This window comes from Chiloscyllium plagiosum, unplaced genomic scaffold, assembly GCF_037043375.1.
Source record: "Chiloscyllium plagiosum isolate Xiang-an unplaced genomic scaffold, Cpla_swu_hap1 HiC_scaffold_7, whole genome shotgun sequence".
Taxonomy (NCBI): domain Eukaryota; kingdom Metazoa; phylum Chordata; class Chondrichthyes; order Orectolobiformes; family Hemiscylliidae; genus Chiloscyllium; species Chiloscyllium plagiosum.
In genome coordinates, this window is record NW_028270145.1 from 105,911,160 (window position 1) to 105,929,324 (window position 18,165).

An 18,165-nucleotide genomic window follows, 5' to 3' on the forward strand; every position below is an offset into this window, starting at 1 on the left:
ATATTACAGGAATTTGACCCAGTGACAGCGACCATTCCAAGTTGGGATGGTGTGTGGCTTAAAGGAGAACTTGCAGATGGTAGTCTACCATGGGTCTACTGCCCTTGTCTTTCTAGGTGGTAGAGGTTGGGTTACCCCGACCTCAAATTCACCTGGACCGTCTCAGACTCCGCCCTCCCCTTCCTAGACCTTTCCATTTCTATCTCGGGCGACAGAATCAACACGGACATTTACTATAAACTGACCGACTTCCACAGCTACCTAGACTACACCTCCTCCCACCCTTCCCCCTGTAAAAATGCCATCCCATATTCATAATTCCTTCGTCTCCGCCGCATCTGCTCCCAGGAGGACCAGTTCCAAATCCGTACAACCCAGATGGCCTCCTTCTTCAAGGACCGCAATTTCCCCCCAGACGTGGTCGATGATGCCCTCCACCGCATCTCTTCCACTTCCCGCTCCTCTGCCCTTGAGCCCCACCCCTCCAACCGCCACCAGGACAGAACCCCACTGGTCCTCACCTACCACCCCACCAACCTCCATGTACAGCGGATCATCCGACGTCATTTCCGCCACCTCCAAACGGACCCCACCACCAGGGAGATATTTCCCTCCCCTCCCCTATCAGCGTTCCGAAAAGACCACTCCCTCCGTGACTCCCTCGTCAGGTCCATACCTCCTGTGCCCGAAACGTCGAATCTCCTGTTCCCTGGATGCTGCCTGACCTGCTGTGCTGTTCCAGCAATAAAGTTTCAACTCCATACCTCCACCAACCCAACCTCCACTCCCGGCACCTTCCCCTGCAACTGCAAGAAATGCAAAACTTGCGCCCACACCTCCCCCCTTACTTCCCTCCAAGGCCTCAAGGGATACTTCCATATCCGCTACAAATTCACCTGCACCTTCACACACATCATATATTGCATCCGCTGCACCCGATGTGGCCTCCTCTATATTGGGGAGACAGGCCGCCTACTTGCGGAGCGTTTCAGAGAACACCTCTGGGACACCCGGACCAACCAACCCAACCACCCTGTGGTTCAACACTTCAACTCCCCCTCCCACTCCACCAAGGACATGCAGGTCCTTGGACTCCTCCATTGCCAGACCATAGCAACACGACGGTTGGAGGAAGAGCGCTTCATCTTCCGCCTAGGAACCCTCCAACCACAAGGGATGAACTCAGAGTTCTCCAGTTTCCTCATTTCCCCTCCCCCCACCTTGTCTCAGTCAAATCCCTCGAACTCAGCACCGCCTTCCTAACCTGCAATCTTCTTCCTGACCTCTCTGCCCCCACCCCACTCCGGCCTATCACCCTCACCTTGACCTCCTTCCACCTATCGCTTTTCCAACGCCCCTCCCCCAAGTCCCTCCTCCCTACCTTTTATCTTAGCCTGCTGGGCACACTTTCCTCATTCCTGAAGAAGGGCTTATGCCCGAAACGTCGATTCTCCTGTTCCATGGATGCTGCCTGACCTGCTGCGCTTTTCCAGCAACACACTTTCAGCTCTGATCTCCAGCATCTGCAGTCCTCATTTTCTCCTCTTTGGAAATTAAGCCTTGGTGAGTTGCTGCAAGTCATATTGTAAATGATACACACTGCTGCTACTAAGCGTCTGTGGTGGTGGGCATGAATGGTAAATGATGGTGGTTGGGATGCCAGTCAACCAGACTGCTTTGACCCATATGGTTTCAGGCTTCCTGAACATCCCCAATACTGTAGCCAGGATTGTATTTTCTAGAATTCTCGGAGGAGGCGATGGTCTATCACTTGGCTGTTAATGAGACACAGGTAATGATCTGGGGACCCGGATTCGAATCCAACGGATGGTGGAATTTGAATTCAATAAATACCTGGAATTAAGAAACTAATAACTATTATAAATCCATTGTCAACTGTCGGAAAAACCCATCTGGTTCAGTAATGTCCTTTAGGGAAGGAAGTCAGCGATGGCCTCATACTGTTAAAGAATGAAAAAAAGATGTAGGTTTGATCGACAAAATTTCCTTTCTCATTGCTCGGATTTTTACATTCTCATGTCTATTGTGTTGCAGCGATCCTCACCTTCTACTTTGCAAACTTCCTTTATTGGGATGACGATCTATCCACTGCCATCTACCATGCCTTTTCCGGATTCGCCTATTTCACACCGGTCCTCGGAGCTCTCATTGCTGATTCCTGGCTGGGAAAGTTTAAGTGAGATGGCATTTTGTTCAATTCTTTCCTTTTTCTGTTTTGTGATGACGTGAACCCCTGCCTCCTCTAACTGCTAAAACCCCTCGCCATGCTTTCCTCTGTCTGTCACTAACTCAGTGCACACTGTCTGCTCCTGATTCCACTGCACCAAGCATAGCTTCAGAGGAGTGTTGGTGAAATTGTTCTCAACCTCCTGCGGATGCCTGTTCGATCATGAGCAAGTGTCCAAGAGTAGTCCAGCAATTAGTGTTGCACTGATCGTTTTCAGTCCTTGTGCTCAAAGTTTGATTGCTCTTGAACCCTCGTCAAAGAGACAAAGCTGAAACTGAGAAGCCCCATTTCCCAAGGCTAGTCTCAGAAACGTCCCCATCGTAAAGCAATTATTGAGACTTCATGTGGTGCAAAGTCCTTCACGTGATAAGGGTAGTCCCCGCACTTAAGACTTATCCCTTTAAAATGTTACTCAATGATAATGAGTGTTTTGGGGTGGCCCAGTGGCCTAACAGCGCCAGGGTCCCAGGTTCGATTCCACCCTCGGGTGACTGTGTGGAGTTTGCACATTCTCCTCGTGTCTGTGTGGGTTTCCTTCCGGTGCTCCGGTTTCCTCCCACAGCCCAAAGATGGGCAGGTCAGGTGAATTGGCCATGCTAAATTGTCCTTAGTGTTCAGGGATGTGCAGGATAGGTGGGTTAACCATGGGAATACTGGGATAGGGTAGGGGTTAGGTTTGACTGGGATGCTGAAGAGATAATGTGGACTTGACAGGCTGAATGGCCTGCTTCCACACTGCAGGGCTTCTATAATTCTCTGAATGAGTAAAGGGAGGAAACCCATTACAATTATCCATTGCACATGCCGTGGCTGAGACAGGAGGCTCACATTCAAGTCCCGCTGTTGGAGAGCTGTATAGTAACATTTCTGAACAGGTTGAGTAGAAAATATCTTCCAGTCTCAGACAGTATTAGGTTCCACCATAAGAACAAATAATGTGGCAAGAAGGTTTGCTGGTGGTGTTAGGCAGGATTCAAACTAGTTTGGCAGAGGGATAGGATCCTGAGGATATTTTCAAATGGGGCAGCACGGTGCCTCAGTGGTTAGCACTGCTGCCTCACAGTGGCACGGGCCTGGTTTCGAGTCCAGTTTCAGGCCATTGTCTGTGTGGAGTTTACACGTTCTCCCCGTGTCTGCGTGGGTTTCCTCTGGGTGCTCCGATTTCATCCCACGATGTGCAGGTTAGGTGAATTGGCCATGCTAAATTGCCCATAGTAAATTAGATGCATTAGTCAAGGGTAAATGTAGAGTAAATGGGGTAGGAGAATGGATCTGGGTGGGTTACTCTTCAGAAGGTTGGTGGGGACTTGTTGGACCAAACGGCCTGTAGGGATTCTATGATTCTGTGAAAATCAGGAATGAGATAGAAGACAAAGGAACCTAGTAAACTAGTCTGGAAAACAGAGGGAACTAATGTTAGAAAATAATGAAGCATTTGTGATCAAAGGTATACGGGAAATAAAGCTAATGAATCGAGGGCATATGGAGGGCAATGAAGAGCAGCTCAGTGTTTCTATTTACAGATTCTTAGATGAGAGAGAACAGAGAATAAAAAAGAAGCTTGCTGACATTTTAGAGCACTGAAGTAGGATGTCATGTTGAAGGATCATCAAATAAGGCTGTATAGATCGACATAAGAAACAAGGTAAGGGGCAGTCACTAGTTAAGAGCAAATATGTAGACAACTATCTGACCAGTGCAAAAACAACAGGGCACTAATTGTAAGGGTTTATACCTTGGGTAGTTGCCGTATAAAAAGAGTGGAGAGAACAGCGTTTTTTGAAGTACATTCAGGAGATCATAAATTTAAAAAAAACTGAAAGAACTTTGGATGCTGAAACAAAATCAGAAACAAAAACAGAAATTGCTGGGAAAGCTCAGCAGGTCTGGCAGCATCTGTGCAGTGAAATCAAGTAAAGTGATCATAAGTCTGACTCTTTCCACAGCTACTGCCAGACCTGCTGAGTGTTTCTATTTTTGATTCAGGAGAATGTTCAGACCAGTATACACACACAAACATATAAATCAGGAACTAGCAGCCCATCAAGTCCAGCAAGCGAACTCTGGAATAGACTGTCGGAAATAAAGCTGAACAAGTGGAAGGGGTGGAAATGAACAAAACATTTTGGTGTTACTGATTATAATTCAGTTAGTTATAATGTAATTATGGAATAGATAAAAGTTAGAGCAGGATTTTAAAGTTCTAAATAGAGGTTAGGTCAATTTTAGTCGGCTGAGGAATGATTCAGTGTGATTGGAGTATGGGAAGTACTTCTGGGGGATATTCAAATTGTTCAGGGTAAACATGTCCCCGCAGAAGGAAGAGGATGAGTAAGTTAGCTTTAGAGCCTGCTGCATTTCAAGGAGCACACAGGATTAAGGTAAAGCAGAAAAGGAAAGCTAATATCAGATAGCAGGACACTTCGTGCTGCAGAAAGTTGTATACACAGCATAGGAGTTAAATTCAAAATGAACTTATGGAGGAGAGAACACAAAAGAATAATTGTAAATCAAGGTAAATGCAAAGATATTTGACAATATTTAAGAATAAGAGGATAATTAAGCACAGAGTATGACACACAAAACAGCACAGAGTAAACTACATGTGAAGATAGGAGATGTGAATATTCTACTCAATGAACACTTTGCATGTGTTCTCATAAAAGATGAAAAATGCAGACATTCTAGTTAAGGAGGATTACTGTGAAGTATTGGATGTTATAAATGTAAGAAGAGAGACAAAATGTTAAGAAGATTAGTATTTGTGAAAGTGGATAACTCACCAAGGCCCGTTGATATGTACCCTTGACTGTTTAAAAAAAAGGACTTAAATGCTAGCCTACCGGTGGCCATTAAACCATTATCGATTGTTATATAAACCCCTCTGGATCACTAACATCCTTCAGGGAAGGCAATCTGCTGTCCTTCCCCAATTTACTGAGATCAGTAAGGACAGGCAACACCACCACTTCCACAATAATCCTCAACACAGGTGCCCCACCAGGCTGCGTACTCAACCCCTTACTATGCTCCTTATATACACACAACTGTGTGGCTCTAAATCCACTGACAAATTTATTGATGACACCAAAGTTATGGGTCAGATCTCAAACAACGATGAGACAGAGTATAGAAAAGCGATAGACAGCTTAGTGGCATGGTGTAAAGGCACCAATCTCTCCCTCAATGTCAGCAAAACAAAAGACCATAAGACCATAAGATATAGGAGTGGAAGTAAGGCCATTCGGCCCATCGAGTCCACTCCGCCATTCAATCATGGCTGATGGGCATTTCAACTCCACTTACCCGCATTCTCCCTGTAGCCCTTAATTCCTTGTGACATCAGGAATTTATCAATCTCTGCCTTGAAGACATTTAGCGTCCCAGCCTCCACTGCACTCCGCAGCAATGAATTCCATAGGCCCACCACTCTCTGGCTGAAGAAATGTCTCCGCATTTCTGTTCTGAATTTACCCCCTCTAATTCAAAGGCTGTGTCCACGGGTCCTAGTCTCCTCGCCTAACGGAAACAATTTCCCAGCGTCCACCCTTTCCAAGCCATGTATTATCTTGTAAGTTTCTATTAGATCTCCCCTTAATCTTTTAAACTCCAATGAATACAATCCCAGGATCCTCAGCCGTTCCTCATAGTTAGACCTACCATTCCAGGGATCATCCGTGTGAATCTCCGCTGGACACGCTCCAGTGCCAGTATGTCCTTCCTGAGGTGTGGGGACCAAAACTGGACACAGTACTCCAAATGGGGCCTAAAAGAGCTGGTCGTTGACTTCAGGAAGTGGAGTAGACACACCCCTGACTGTGTCAATGGTGCTGAGGTACAGGTGGTCAATAGCTTCAAGTTCCTAGGAGTAAATATCACCAACAATCTGTCCTGGTCCATCCACTTCAATGCTACAGTCAAGAAAGCACACCAACGGCTCTACTTCCTCAGGAGGCTAACAAATTCAGCATGTCCACAATGACTCTTGCCAATTTTTATAAATGCGCCATAGAAAGCATCCTATCTGGATGCATCACGGCAAGTATGGATGTATGGCAATTGCTCTGCACAAGACCACAAGAAATTACAGAAAGTTTTGAGCGCAGCCCAGTTCATCATACAGTCCATCGATCGAGTCTGCATCGGGAGATCAGCCAACATAATCAAAGACCACTTCCACCCCATTATACTCTTTTCCACCCTCTTCCATCAGGCAGAAAGTACAAAGTTTGAAAACACATTACGACAGATTCAAAAAACAGCTTCTTCCCTGTAGTTATCAGAATTATGCTCAGACCTCTCAAAGATTAGGGTTGATTTTTCTCTGTACTTTCTCTGTGCCTGTAACACTATGTTCTCCTGTATAGTTGCAGTATGGAAAGAATGGATGTAAGCGCATGTTTTGAAGTACATTCAGGAGATCATAAATTTTAAAAAAAAGAACTTTGGATGTTGTAAGTCAGAAAGAATAACAGAAGTTACTGGAATAGCTCAGCAGGTCTGGCAGCATCTGTGGAGAGAAATCAGAGTTAATAGAATATAGAACATAGAAAAGTACAGCACAGAACAGGCCCTTTGGCCCACGATGTTGTGCCGAGATTTAATCCTAATGTAAAATATAGTAACAACTTACGCACCCCTCAACTCACTGCTATCCATGTGCATGTCCAGCAGTCGCTTAAATGACCCCAATGACTCTGCTTCCACCACCACAACTGGCAACGCATTCCATGCATTCACAACTCTCTGTGTAAAAACCTTACTTCTGACATCTCCTTTATACCTTCCTCCTAATATCTTCAAACTATGACTTCTCGTACAGTCAACCCTGCCCTGGGGAAAAGTCTCTGGCTATCGACTCTATAATATTTCAGATCATGTGACCCTAACACTGATTTCTCTCCCCAGCTGCTGCTAGAACTGTTGAGCTTTCCTGTTTTTGATTCAGAGAACATTTCAGACCAGTATACGCACACAAACATTAATCAGGAACTGATTCTGTGGCTGTAACACTATGTTCTGCATTTGGTTCTATTACCCTATGTACTTAAGTAAAGTTTGAATTGTCAAACAATACTTTTTGCTGTATCTCGGTACATGTGACAATCGAAGTTCATGAGAACTTGAGCTCAGATTGTGGATGAGATTATTGCCTTGCTCGCTGAGCTGGTTATCACAGATGTTTTGCCACCATTCTAGGTCATATCATTAGTGCGCCTCTGGTGAAGCGTTGGTGTTCTGGTGTTCATGTGACAATAATAAAACAAATCAAATCAAACAAAATCCACCTACAGGTGATTCCAGATCTACAGCAATGAGGTTGGGTCTTAACCGCCCTCAGAAGTCACCTAGCAAGCTGCTAAATCCAAGGGTCTTTCAGCACAGGCAATAAAATGCCCACATCCCATGCAATAATAAAGAAAAATCACTACTATTTCAGCTTTTCATAGAATCGCTACAGTGTGGAAGCAGGCCATTCAACTCATCCAATCCACACCAACCCTCTGGAGATTATCCCATTCAGACCAATCCCATCCCTGTAACTCTGCATTATCCATTGCTAACCACCTAGCCTGCATATCCCTGGACACTATGTACAATGTAGCATGGCCAATCCACCTAACTTGCACATGTACAGAATGTGGGAGTAGACTGGAGCACCTGAAGGAAACCCATGGAGTACATGTAGACTGTACAGACACTCACCCAAGGATGAAATCGAACCCAGGTCCCTAACACTGGGAGGCAGCAGTGCTAACCACTGAGCCACCATGCCGACCCCTTTTCCCTTAGTTACGAAACTTTGAGACATCTGGAAATGTGGTGAAGGTAGGTTGAATAGGGCTTTGGATGGTTATTGGGATATAAATAGTTTGTAAGGATATGGGGAAAAGGGAGGAGATTGGCACTGGGTAATAGAACTGGTTCAGGCAGGATGGGCCAAATGGCCTCATTCTGCCCTATAACAATTCCGTGACATTGATCCAGACATTTGGTCATCCATATAAATTAAAATTGGTTCCCAAGCATCTTATTGCTTAAACATTGAAATGTGAGAACTTTAATGTTTATATTTATTTTAATGTAATAATTATAGGTGGTTGTTCTTCTGCTTTCATACAGAACCATCATCATCCTCTCCATTGTCTACGTTATTGGTCATGTTGTGAAGTCCGTTGGTGCAGTACCAACTGTGGGTGACCACACTGCACATGTGTGAGTATAAGTAATGATATTTTTGATGCTCTGATTCACCGGTACAGTATTGAGGGTGTGTTGCTCTATCAGAAGTGCTGTCTTTTGGATGAAGCTTTGAATCTCTCACGTAGGATGCATGAGACTGACTACATCATTTTGGGATGATCAGTGGCTGGGAATGGTGCTATATCAATACAGGCTCTTTCTATGGTTCTTTAGCGCTTAGTTTAGGAGATGTGCTGTTTGACCCAAGCATCCGACACCACCCACGAGAAATCCAAGGAGGTCAACTCTGTGTAAGAGATGTGTCTTTGACAGTTCCCAGCTCAGCAAATCCAACCCGGAAAAGAGTGTTCCAGAGGTTGGAATTTTTGTTATCTAGGATTTTGTCTCTACAACTTGGAATGGGTGCAGAGGCTGCTGGGTGTGGGAACCGGCTGAGCAATGTATCAACATTTTAGAAAAGAACGTTAAAGCAGCCCTCACCTCCTCATACCTCCTCAGCCATTCAAACATTCCCATGCCTCATCCATGCCATCCAATGCCTTCACAGGGCTCCTCATAATCCCAAAGACAACCCTTGTCCTCTATCAATCCTCAAGTCCCTTTATAGCCCCGATGGCAGCCCAGTGCCAACTGATAGTCCAAACCATGCACCCATCATCCTTTCCCCTTGCACCTAACATGCCAACTATAACCAGCATCTGAAACAAAAAACAGAAGTCACTGGAAAAGCTCAGCAGGTCTGGCAGCATCTGTGAAGAGAAATCAGAGTTAACGCTTTGGGTCCGGTGACTCTTCCTCACAGCCAGACCTGAAGCGTTAACTTTGATTTCTCTTCACAGATGCTGCCACACCTGCTGAGCTTTTCCAGCCACTTTTATTTTTGTTTCAGTTTTACCGCATCGGCAGTTCTTTCAGTTTTAATTATCAGCATCTACTGAGGGCAAACATCAACACCCATGCTGAGATTAAATCATGTAGTGCTCTAACTTAATGTTGATTTGTAGGTGCTGGTCTTGGACTGGGGTGGACAAAGTTAAAAATCATCGAGGAGAAAGTGAGGGCTGCAGATGCTGGAGATCAGAGCTGAAAATGTGTTGCTGGAAAAACGCAGCAGGTCAGGCAGCATCCAAGGAACAGGAGAATCGATGTTTCGGGCATAAGCCCTTCTTCAGGAATCAGCATTCCTGAAGAAGGGCTTATGCCCGAAACGTCGATTCTCCTGTTCCTTGGATGCTGCCTGACCTGCTGCGCTTTTTCAGCAACACATTTTCAGCAAAGTTAAAAATCACACAACACCAGGTTATAGCCCAACAGGTTTATTTGGAAGCACTAGCTTTCGAAGCGCTGCTCCTTCATCGGGTGGTTATGGAGTATAAGATAGTAAGACACAGAATTCATAGCAAAAGATTACAGTGTCATAACAGTTACATCACACCATAAACATTGCTATAAATTCTGTGTCTTATGATCTTATTCTCCACAACCACCTGATGAAGGAGCAGCGCTCTGAAAGCTAGTGCTTCCAAATAGACCATTTTGAATATAATGTGGTGGTGCGTGATTTTTAACTTAATTTTATTTACTTTAAACTCTAGTTAAAACAGACTCTATTTAATAATAATGCACTAATTCATAAAACTTCATTTGCTGCACTTGCATTCTTCAACTACAAAACCCTTTATAAGTGCAAACATTTCATGCAAGAGCATATTCCCTCAAAACCAAACATTGGAAATTATAATCCCACTTGAGTGAGTCCAGAATCATTTGTGACTTTCAAGCAACCTGTGAAATGGGAGGTGGGCCACGTGATAATGGAAAGTTGTAAAATCAACCATGCTGAACTAACCCTGCAACAGTGACCCCTCAGCTTATATAAACAGGCAAGAGTTAAATAGTAAACAATAATTTTCTTTTTAAAATGCTCCAGACAGATATTTTTCAAATATTTGAAGAACAGTAGCTTTAAATGCACTGAGAGCTGCTTGAGACAGTTGATGGGTTTCTGTAATGTTTACATATGTTGTTGGGCACTTTTAACAATCCCAAAGGGCACATAAACCCTCCCAAAGGTGTCCGAGAACCAAATTAAAAAGGGCACCACTTCTTCAGAAGGGTACCCGATCTCAAATTTGCTCTTCAGTAGGTGGTAACATTTTTTTTCAAGTATAATCAGAGCATTTTATTTGAAAATCCTGGGTCTGAGGCTCCACATTAGAAACGCATAAAACCGCTACCTTAAAACTGGACATTATGGAAATTGCTGCTGTAATAATTGATGAGGTGGAATTAAATTTCAGCAAAACATAGTCATTGGATAAAGACAAAATTATTAGAGATGCACAGAGAATGGCGTGTTCACTATGATGCCAAACCCTTGAAAGAATAAAAAAAGTGAACTGCGATTTAGGAACTGTGGTGTGTGTACTTTGTGGTTGTTGAGGTTAGGGGAAATGTTTTAGATAAGATTAGATTAGATTAGATTCCCTACAGTGTGGAAACAGGCCCTTCAGCCCAACCAGTCCACACCGTCCCTCCAAAGAGTAACCCACCCAGACCCATTTCCCTCTGTGTTAAAGATAAATGAATACACACGTTAGCAACTCTGCATGCATGTACTTTTTAATATTATTTTTACAACATTTTGTAAAATATTTGTCCTCGCAAAAGTGTAATAAAAAAAGGTGTCTGTAGAGTTTGTCCATCTCTTGCAATGCTGTAATGACTGAAGGTTATCATATATGGCTGTTGTACAGCCTTGAATAGAAAGTTCTGGAAGCTGCTCTGCAAGTCTAGCACTCTGGGAGATTTGACAACTCTGCTTTTTGATTTTGAACAACAGTGTAAAAAAAAGCAATATTGGGAGATACAACTAACAGGTAGATGATCCACTAACCAATAAATGACCAACTGGCTAACAAGAATTGTTCCTTATTCTGAAGGGCCTGTTTCACACTGTAGGGAATCTAATCTAATCTAATCTTATCTAAAACATTTCCCCTAACCTCAACAACCACAAAGTACACACACCACAGTTTCTAAATCGCAGTTCACTTTTTTTATTCTTTCAAGGGTTTGGCATCGTAGTGAATTCTCTGTGCATCTCTAATAATTTTGTCTTTATCCAATGACTATGTTTTGCTGAAATTTAATTCCACCTCATCAATTATTACAGCAGCAATTTCCATAATGTCCAGTTTTAAGGTAGCGGTTTTATGCGTTTCTAATGTGGAGCCTCAGACCCAGGATTTTCAAATAAAATGCTCTGATTATACTTCAATGACAAAACAACAGTGGAAACAAACATATTGAGAAGACAACAAATAAAACCCAGCAGTGATTCCCAACCAGGAGAAAATGAGGACTGCAGATGCTGGAGATCAGAGTCAAAGAGTGTGGTGCTGGAAAAGTACAGCTGGTCAGGCAGCATCCAAGGAGCAAGAGAATCGATGTTTCAAGCATTCCTCATGAAGAGCTTCTGCTCCAAACGTTGACTGTCCTGCTCCTCGGATGCTGCCTGACCGCTGTGCTTTTCCAGTGCCACACATTTTGCCAGTGATTCCCAACTAGTCAGTTTCAAAATGCGGGATTTGAATGGGTGCATGGTTAATTCAGTATGGACAGCCATGATGGGTAGAATGACCTCTTTCTGTGCTGTCATTTATCTGTTTCTATAATCTGATTATCCCTTCACACAGATGCTGTAGGTTAAAGAAAAGATGAAGTTAAATAGAGCACGCTTTCATTTGGAAACATTAACTGATAATAATGGCCATGGTACCAATTGGCTCAGACGTGCCAAAACACTTTACAGCCAATGACATCCTCTTGTAACACTGCTGTAGTGTAGGCAATGTAGCAGCCAAAATATGCACACAACAAGCTTCCAAAAACAACAAAGGCGTAATGATAGAGTTCAGTTTTAGTGATATTTGTTGAGGGATAATGATTGTTGGGATCCAGGCGAGAACAGCTCATCTGATGGGTGGCACCTTCACCAGGAGAGTACTCCCTCAGTAATAAGCCACATTGTTTGGATTTTGCATCAAGTCTCTGTTCTGAGACTCGGCCGCAGAACCTAATGACTGTCAAAGCAACAAAAGAACTGTCAACACACCCATCGCTGTGGCTTATATTTATTCTTCTCAGTGAATGGAGTTATACCAGTCTCTTCAAAACTTAACGAAGGTTCTCTTGTTTGCAGAGTATTATCAATGCTTGGCCTCTTCTTAATAGCCCTGGGTACTGGTGGCATCAAACCTTGTGTTGCAGCTTTTGGCGGTGATCAATTTGAAGAGGAGCAAGTGAGTGCACTATAAGAATGTCAGATGTTGGAAACAGCATTGTTCTTATTTATTCTGCCACTAGAGATTTAGAATACTCAATCCTAGGTTTTGTGAATAGATAGCAGGAAAATGAAGAATGCAGGTAGACCACTCAGCCCCTTGAGCCTCTTTCCTCAGTGGATAAGATCATGGCTGATTGGATGGTGCTGTCTACTCCACTTTGCTTTCTGCTTCTCATGGCCCTTGACTCCCTCGTTGATCGAAGAGCCATGAACGTCAAAGCAAAAAGTTAAGCGAAATATTTATCGATAATCCTTAGACCTCAGCGTGCGTGTTGTGCCTCAAAGTGAACACAACACGGGAAGAAATACCTCAAGGACTTTGAGAAAGTATAGAGAAGGTTTGTAGAACAGGGAGAAACCAGGAATTGAGGAACTTCAGTTGTGTGGAAACATTCTGCATGTAACCCATATTAAAGTAGCTATGTCCTGCATCACAGCCTGAGCACAGAGAACAGGCTTCAAAGATTCATTTTGACATTGTCCTCATTCGTAGACTGGACAGCTTTGCAGTCATTGACTGTACACACTTTCCACTCATTGGCTGGTATGCCCAACACACGCTGGCTGTATATGTTGCATAGACTAGGTATATGTATTTGGAGAAAGTGAGGACTGCAGATGCTGGAGATCAGTCGAAGAGGGTGGTGCTGGAAAAGCACAACAGGTCAGGCAGCATCCGAGGAGCTGGACAATCAACATTTTGATAATAAGCTCTTCATCAAGAATGAGGGGTCCGCCTAAGGGGCCTGAGAGGTAACTGGAAAGGGGTGGGGCTGGAGGGAAGGTAGTTTGGAATGCAATAGGTAGATAAAGTTGGGGGTGAAGGTGATAGGTCGAAGAAGAGGGTGGAGCGGATAGGTGGGAAGGAAGATGGACAGGTACGACAGGTCAAGAGGGCAATGACAAGTGTTGAAACTTTATTGCTGGAACAGCACAGCAGGTCAGGCAGCATCCAGAGAACAGGAGATTCGACGTTTCGGGCACAGGCCCTTCTTCAGCAACGTCGAATCTCCTGTTCCCTGGATGCTGCCTGACCTGCTGTGCTGTTCCAGCAATAAAGTTTCAACTTTGATCTCCAGCATCTGCAGACCTCACTTTCTCCTCAATGACAAGTGGTCTCCTTCCTATCAGAAAGATGTTGTGAAACTTGAAAGGGTTCAGAAAAGATTTACAAGGATGTTGCCAGGGTTGGAGGATTTGAGCTATAGGCAGAGGCTGAACAGGCTGGGGCTGTTTTCCCTGGACCGTCGGAGGCTGAGGGGTGACTTTATAGAGGTTTACAAAATTATGAGGGGCATGGATAGGGTAAATAGGCAAAGTCTTTTCCATGGGGTCGGGGGGTCCAGAACTAAAGGGCATAGGTTTAGGGTGAGAGGGGAAAGATATAAAAGAGACTTAAGGGGCAACGTTTTCACGCAGAGGGTGGTATGCGTATGGAATGAGCTGCCAGAGGAAGTGGTGGAGGCTGGTAAAATTGCAACATTTAAGAGGCATTTGGATGGGTATATGAATAGGAAGGGATATGGGCCGGGTGCTGGCAGGTGGGACTAGACTGGATTGGGATATCTGGTTGGCATGGACAGGTTGGACAGAAGGATCTGTTTCCATGCTGTACATCTCTATGACTCTAAGTAAGGTGGGGGGAGGGGAAATGAGGAAACTGTTGAAATCTACATTGATCCCATGTGGCTGGAGGGTCTCAAGGTGGAAGATGAGGCGTTCTTCCTCCAAGCATCTGGTGGTAAGGATTAGGTGGTGGAGGAGGCCCAGGACCTTGGTGGAGTGGGAGGGGAAGTTAAAATGTTCAGCCACAGGGTGGTCTATAAGTTGCATTGTATCTGGGAGGTGTTGGCATCATGGTAATATCACAGCACTAGTGAGTGAGAACCCTGGACTGAAGCTGAGGGGGACCTAGCTTTAAATCCCATTGTGATGGATTCACATTAAAAATCGAAATGTGAATCGATTTTTAAAACTCTGCAATTAAAATTCCAATGGCAACTGTGCGTCAATTGTTGTAAAAGCCCATCTGGTTCACGAATGCCCTTTAGGGAAGAAGTCTGCCATCCTTACCTGGTCTGACCTACATGTGATTGATTCTGAACTGCCTTCTGGGCTATTAGGGATGAGCAATAAACCCTGACCTCACCAACAAGGCCCACATCCCATGAATGCATGAAATTTGTTTTGATTTATTATTGTCACAGTGAAAAGTATTGTTTTGTGTGCTAACCAGACAAATCATACGTTACTTAAGTACATCAGAACAATAGCATAGAATAGAATGGACTGACTGACTAAGTGTGGATTTTATTGCATTAATTGATTACTTCCCAATTTCTCATACGATATTCCAGGATTCTGAGCGGAGTAGGTTTTTCTCCTTCTTCTATCTGTCCATTAATGCAGGAAGTTTACTCTCAACCATCATCACTCCCATGTTGAGAGGTTAGTGCTGACTTGCAATTCTAGCTGTACTGATATAAGTTATGTGCAATATTTTATATAGAATTTGATCTCTGATACATTTTCTCTTGGGTGTCTGGTGGTTGTGCAATGTGATGTGTTGCTGTTTTTGGGAGTAATACAAATCTACACAAACCAAGATTCGATCCTTCGTCACGACCTATCTTAAATCGGGTTTCACTTCCTATTTTGCTGTCAGGTTGATTGATACTGGAGAAGACAATCAAAGAACTGCAGATGCTGGAAATCAGCACAAAACAAAAGCAGAAACTGCTGGGAAAGCTCAGCAAGTCTGGACAGCACCTGTGGAGAAAAAGCAGAGTCAACATTTCGGGTCCGATGACCCTTCTGCAGAACGTTCGGAAGAAAGGTCACTTCTGAAGATGAGTCACTGAACTCATAACATTGACTCTGCTTTCCCTCCAAAGATATTGGCCAGACCTGCTGAGTTTTCTGAGCAGTTTCTATTTTTGACTGACACTGAGGTATTGTTATGGGCATTTACAGCAGAGTCCAGAAAATCAGCCAGGTCGGGATTTCTGTCGCCCGGCTGAGCTTGTGTTTCACTGTTTTGTTGCAGCACGGTGGCTCAGTGGTTAGCACTGCTGCCTCATAGCACCAGGATCCCAGGTTCAATTCCAGCCTCGGGCAACTGTCTGTGTGGAGTTTGCACGTTCTCCCTGTGTCTGTGTGGGTTTTCTCCGGGTGCTCCGGTTTCTTCCCACAATCCAAAGATGTGCAGGTCAGGTGAATTGGCCATGTTAAATTGCCCATGGTGTTAGGTTCATTAGTCAGACGGGGGTGGGTTGCTCTTCGGAGGGTTGGTGTGGACTTGTTGGGCCAAAGGGCCTGTTTCCACACTGTAGGGAATCTAATCGAATCTAATCTCTTCAGGGTGAGAGAGGCTGGAGCCCCTTTGCTACTTATTTGGAGGAAATGGTGACATAGCGATACTGTCACTGAGCCTGTAATCCGGAAGCTCAGGTGAATGTGCTGGAGACACAGGTTCATAATCTCACAGTTGCAACTGCGGGAATTTGAATTCAATTAATAAACTAAAAAACCAAGCATGTAAAGCTTGCCTCACTAATAGTGACCCACCATAAAGTGTTGCAAAATCCCTTCTGATTCATTAACATCCTTCCAGGAAGGAAATCTGCCATCCTCTTCCTGGTCTGGCCAACATGGTGACTCCAGGTTCACAACAATGCAGTCACCTCTTCATTGATATGGGGTAATAAAATACTTAGTTTATATGTTATAGGAAGGGAAGTAGGAAATGCGGGGAGTAGTGAGTGAGGTATGGAGAGGGAGATTGTGTGTTTTTTTAATCAAGGATGGGGGCACCTGTACACACACACACACACACACACACACACACACAGACACACAGACACACACCCACACACACATACAGACACACACACACACAGACACACATACACACACAGACATACACCCACAGACACACACACACCCATGCAGACACACACACGCCCACACACACACGCAGACACATTTACACACAGACACATACACATATACACACACAGACACACACCCACAGACACACACACACACAGACACACACACACCCACGCAGACACACACATGCCCACACACACACTCACGCAGACACATTTACACACAGACATATACACAGTCACATACACACACAGACACATACACAGACACATATACACACCGCTTTTGCCAGGAACATCCTTTTTATCCCGATGGCTGCATCTCATCTTATGATAAGTTGCTCGGACCATTAACGGCACACAAATGCCAGGCAACGATCATCTCCAATAAGAGAAAATCAAACCAGTGCCTCTTGTCTTTCAATGGTGTGACCATCACCAATTCCCCCACCATCAGCATCCTGGGTAACCACTGATCAGAAACTGAATTGGATTAGCCATATAACAACTCTGTCACAGAGCAGGGTACAGGCTAGGAATATTGCCGTGAGTAACTCACCTCTTGACACCTCTTTTATCTTAGTCTGCTGGACAAACTTTCCTCATTCCTGAAGAAGGGCTAATGCCCGAAACGTCGATTCTCCTGTTCCCTAGATGCTGCCTGACCTGCTGCGCTTCTCCAGCAACACATTTCCATCTCTGATCTCCAGCATCTGCAGACCTCATTTTCTCTTCTTGACTCCTCAAATCCTGTCCACCTCTACCAGACATAAGTGTACAATTACAACATTTAAAATATGTTTGGGCAGGTAAATAGATAGCAAATGTTTGGAGGGATATGGGCCAAATGCCAACAAATGGGACTAGTTCAATTTAGGAAGTCTGGTTGGCATGGGGCTGAAGGGCTAGTTTCCACACTGTATGACCCCATGACTCGATGATTCTACAGTGAAATAGAATGCTCCTCAATTGCCTGGATGGATGCAACTCCAACAACACTGAAGAAACATAACACTTTCCAGAACAAAGCAGCCCACTTGATAAGCACCACATCACAAACATGCACTCCCTCTACCACTGACACATAGTGGCAGCAGCGTGTACCATCTACAAAATGCATTGCAGAAATTCATCAAGGTCCTTGCGACAGCACTTTCTAAGCCCATGATCACCTCCATCTAGAAGGACAAGGGCAGCAAAAACAGGAACACCATCACCTGCAAGCTCCCCTCCCCTACAAGTTGTCCCTTAGGTGCCTTTTATATCTTTCCCCTCTCACCTTAAACCTATGCCCCCTAGTTCTGGATTCCCTGGCCCAGGGAAAAGACCTTGTCTATTTACCCTATCCATTCCTCTTAAGATTTCATAAACCTCTATAAGGTCACCCCTCAGCCTCCGACACTCCAAGGAAAACTGCCCTAGCCTATTCAACCTCTCCCTGTAGCTCAGATCCTCCAACCCTGGCAGCATCCTTG

The 18,165-nt window shown here is 44.4% G+C and overlaps 1 protein-coding gene across 1 annotated transcript in view; it reads left to right on the forward strand.

The window, feature by feature from the left end:
* slc15a2 (solute carrier family 15 member 2) overlaps window positions 1-18,165 on the forward strand; it is a 135,122-nt gene that overhangs the window by 9,628 nt on the left and 107,329 nt on the right. Inside the window, exons 4-7 of the mRNA XM_087989335.1 lie at window positions 2,056-2,197; window positions 8,372-8,464; window positions 12,657-12,756; window positions 15,158-15,248. Coding sequence (XP_087845461.1) covers window positions 2,056-2,197; window positions 8,372-8,464; window positions 12,657-12,756; window positions 15,158-15,248 — 426 coding nt within the window. The remainder of the gene's footprint in view (window positions 1-2,055; window positions 2,198-8,371; window positions 8,465-12,656; window positions 12,757-15,157; window positions 15,249-18,165) is intronic.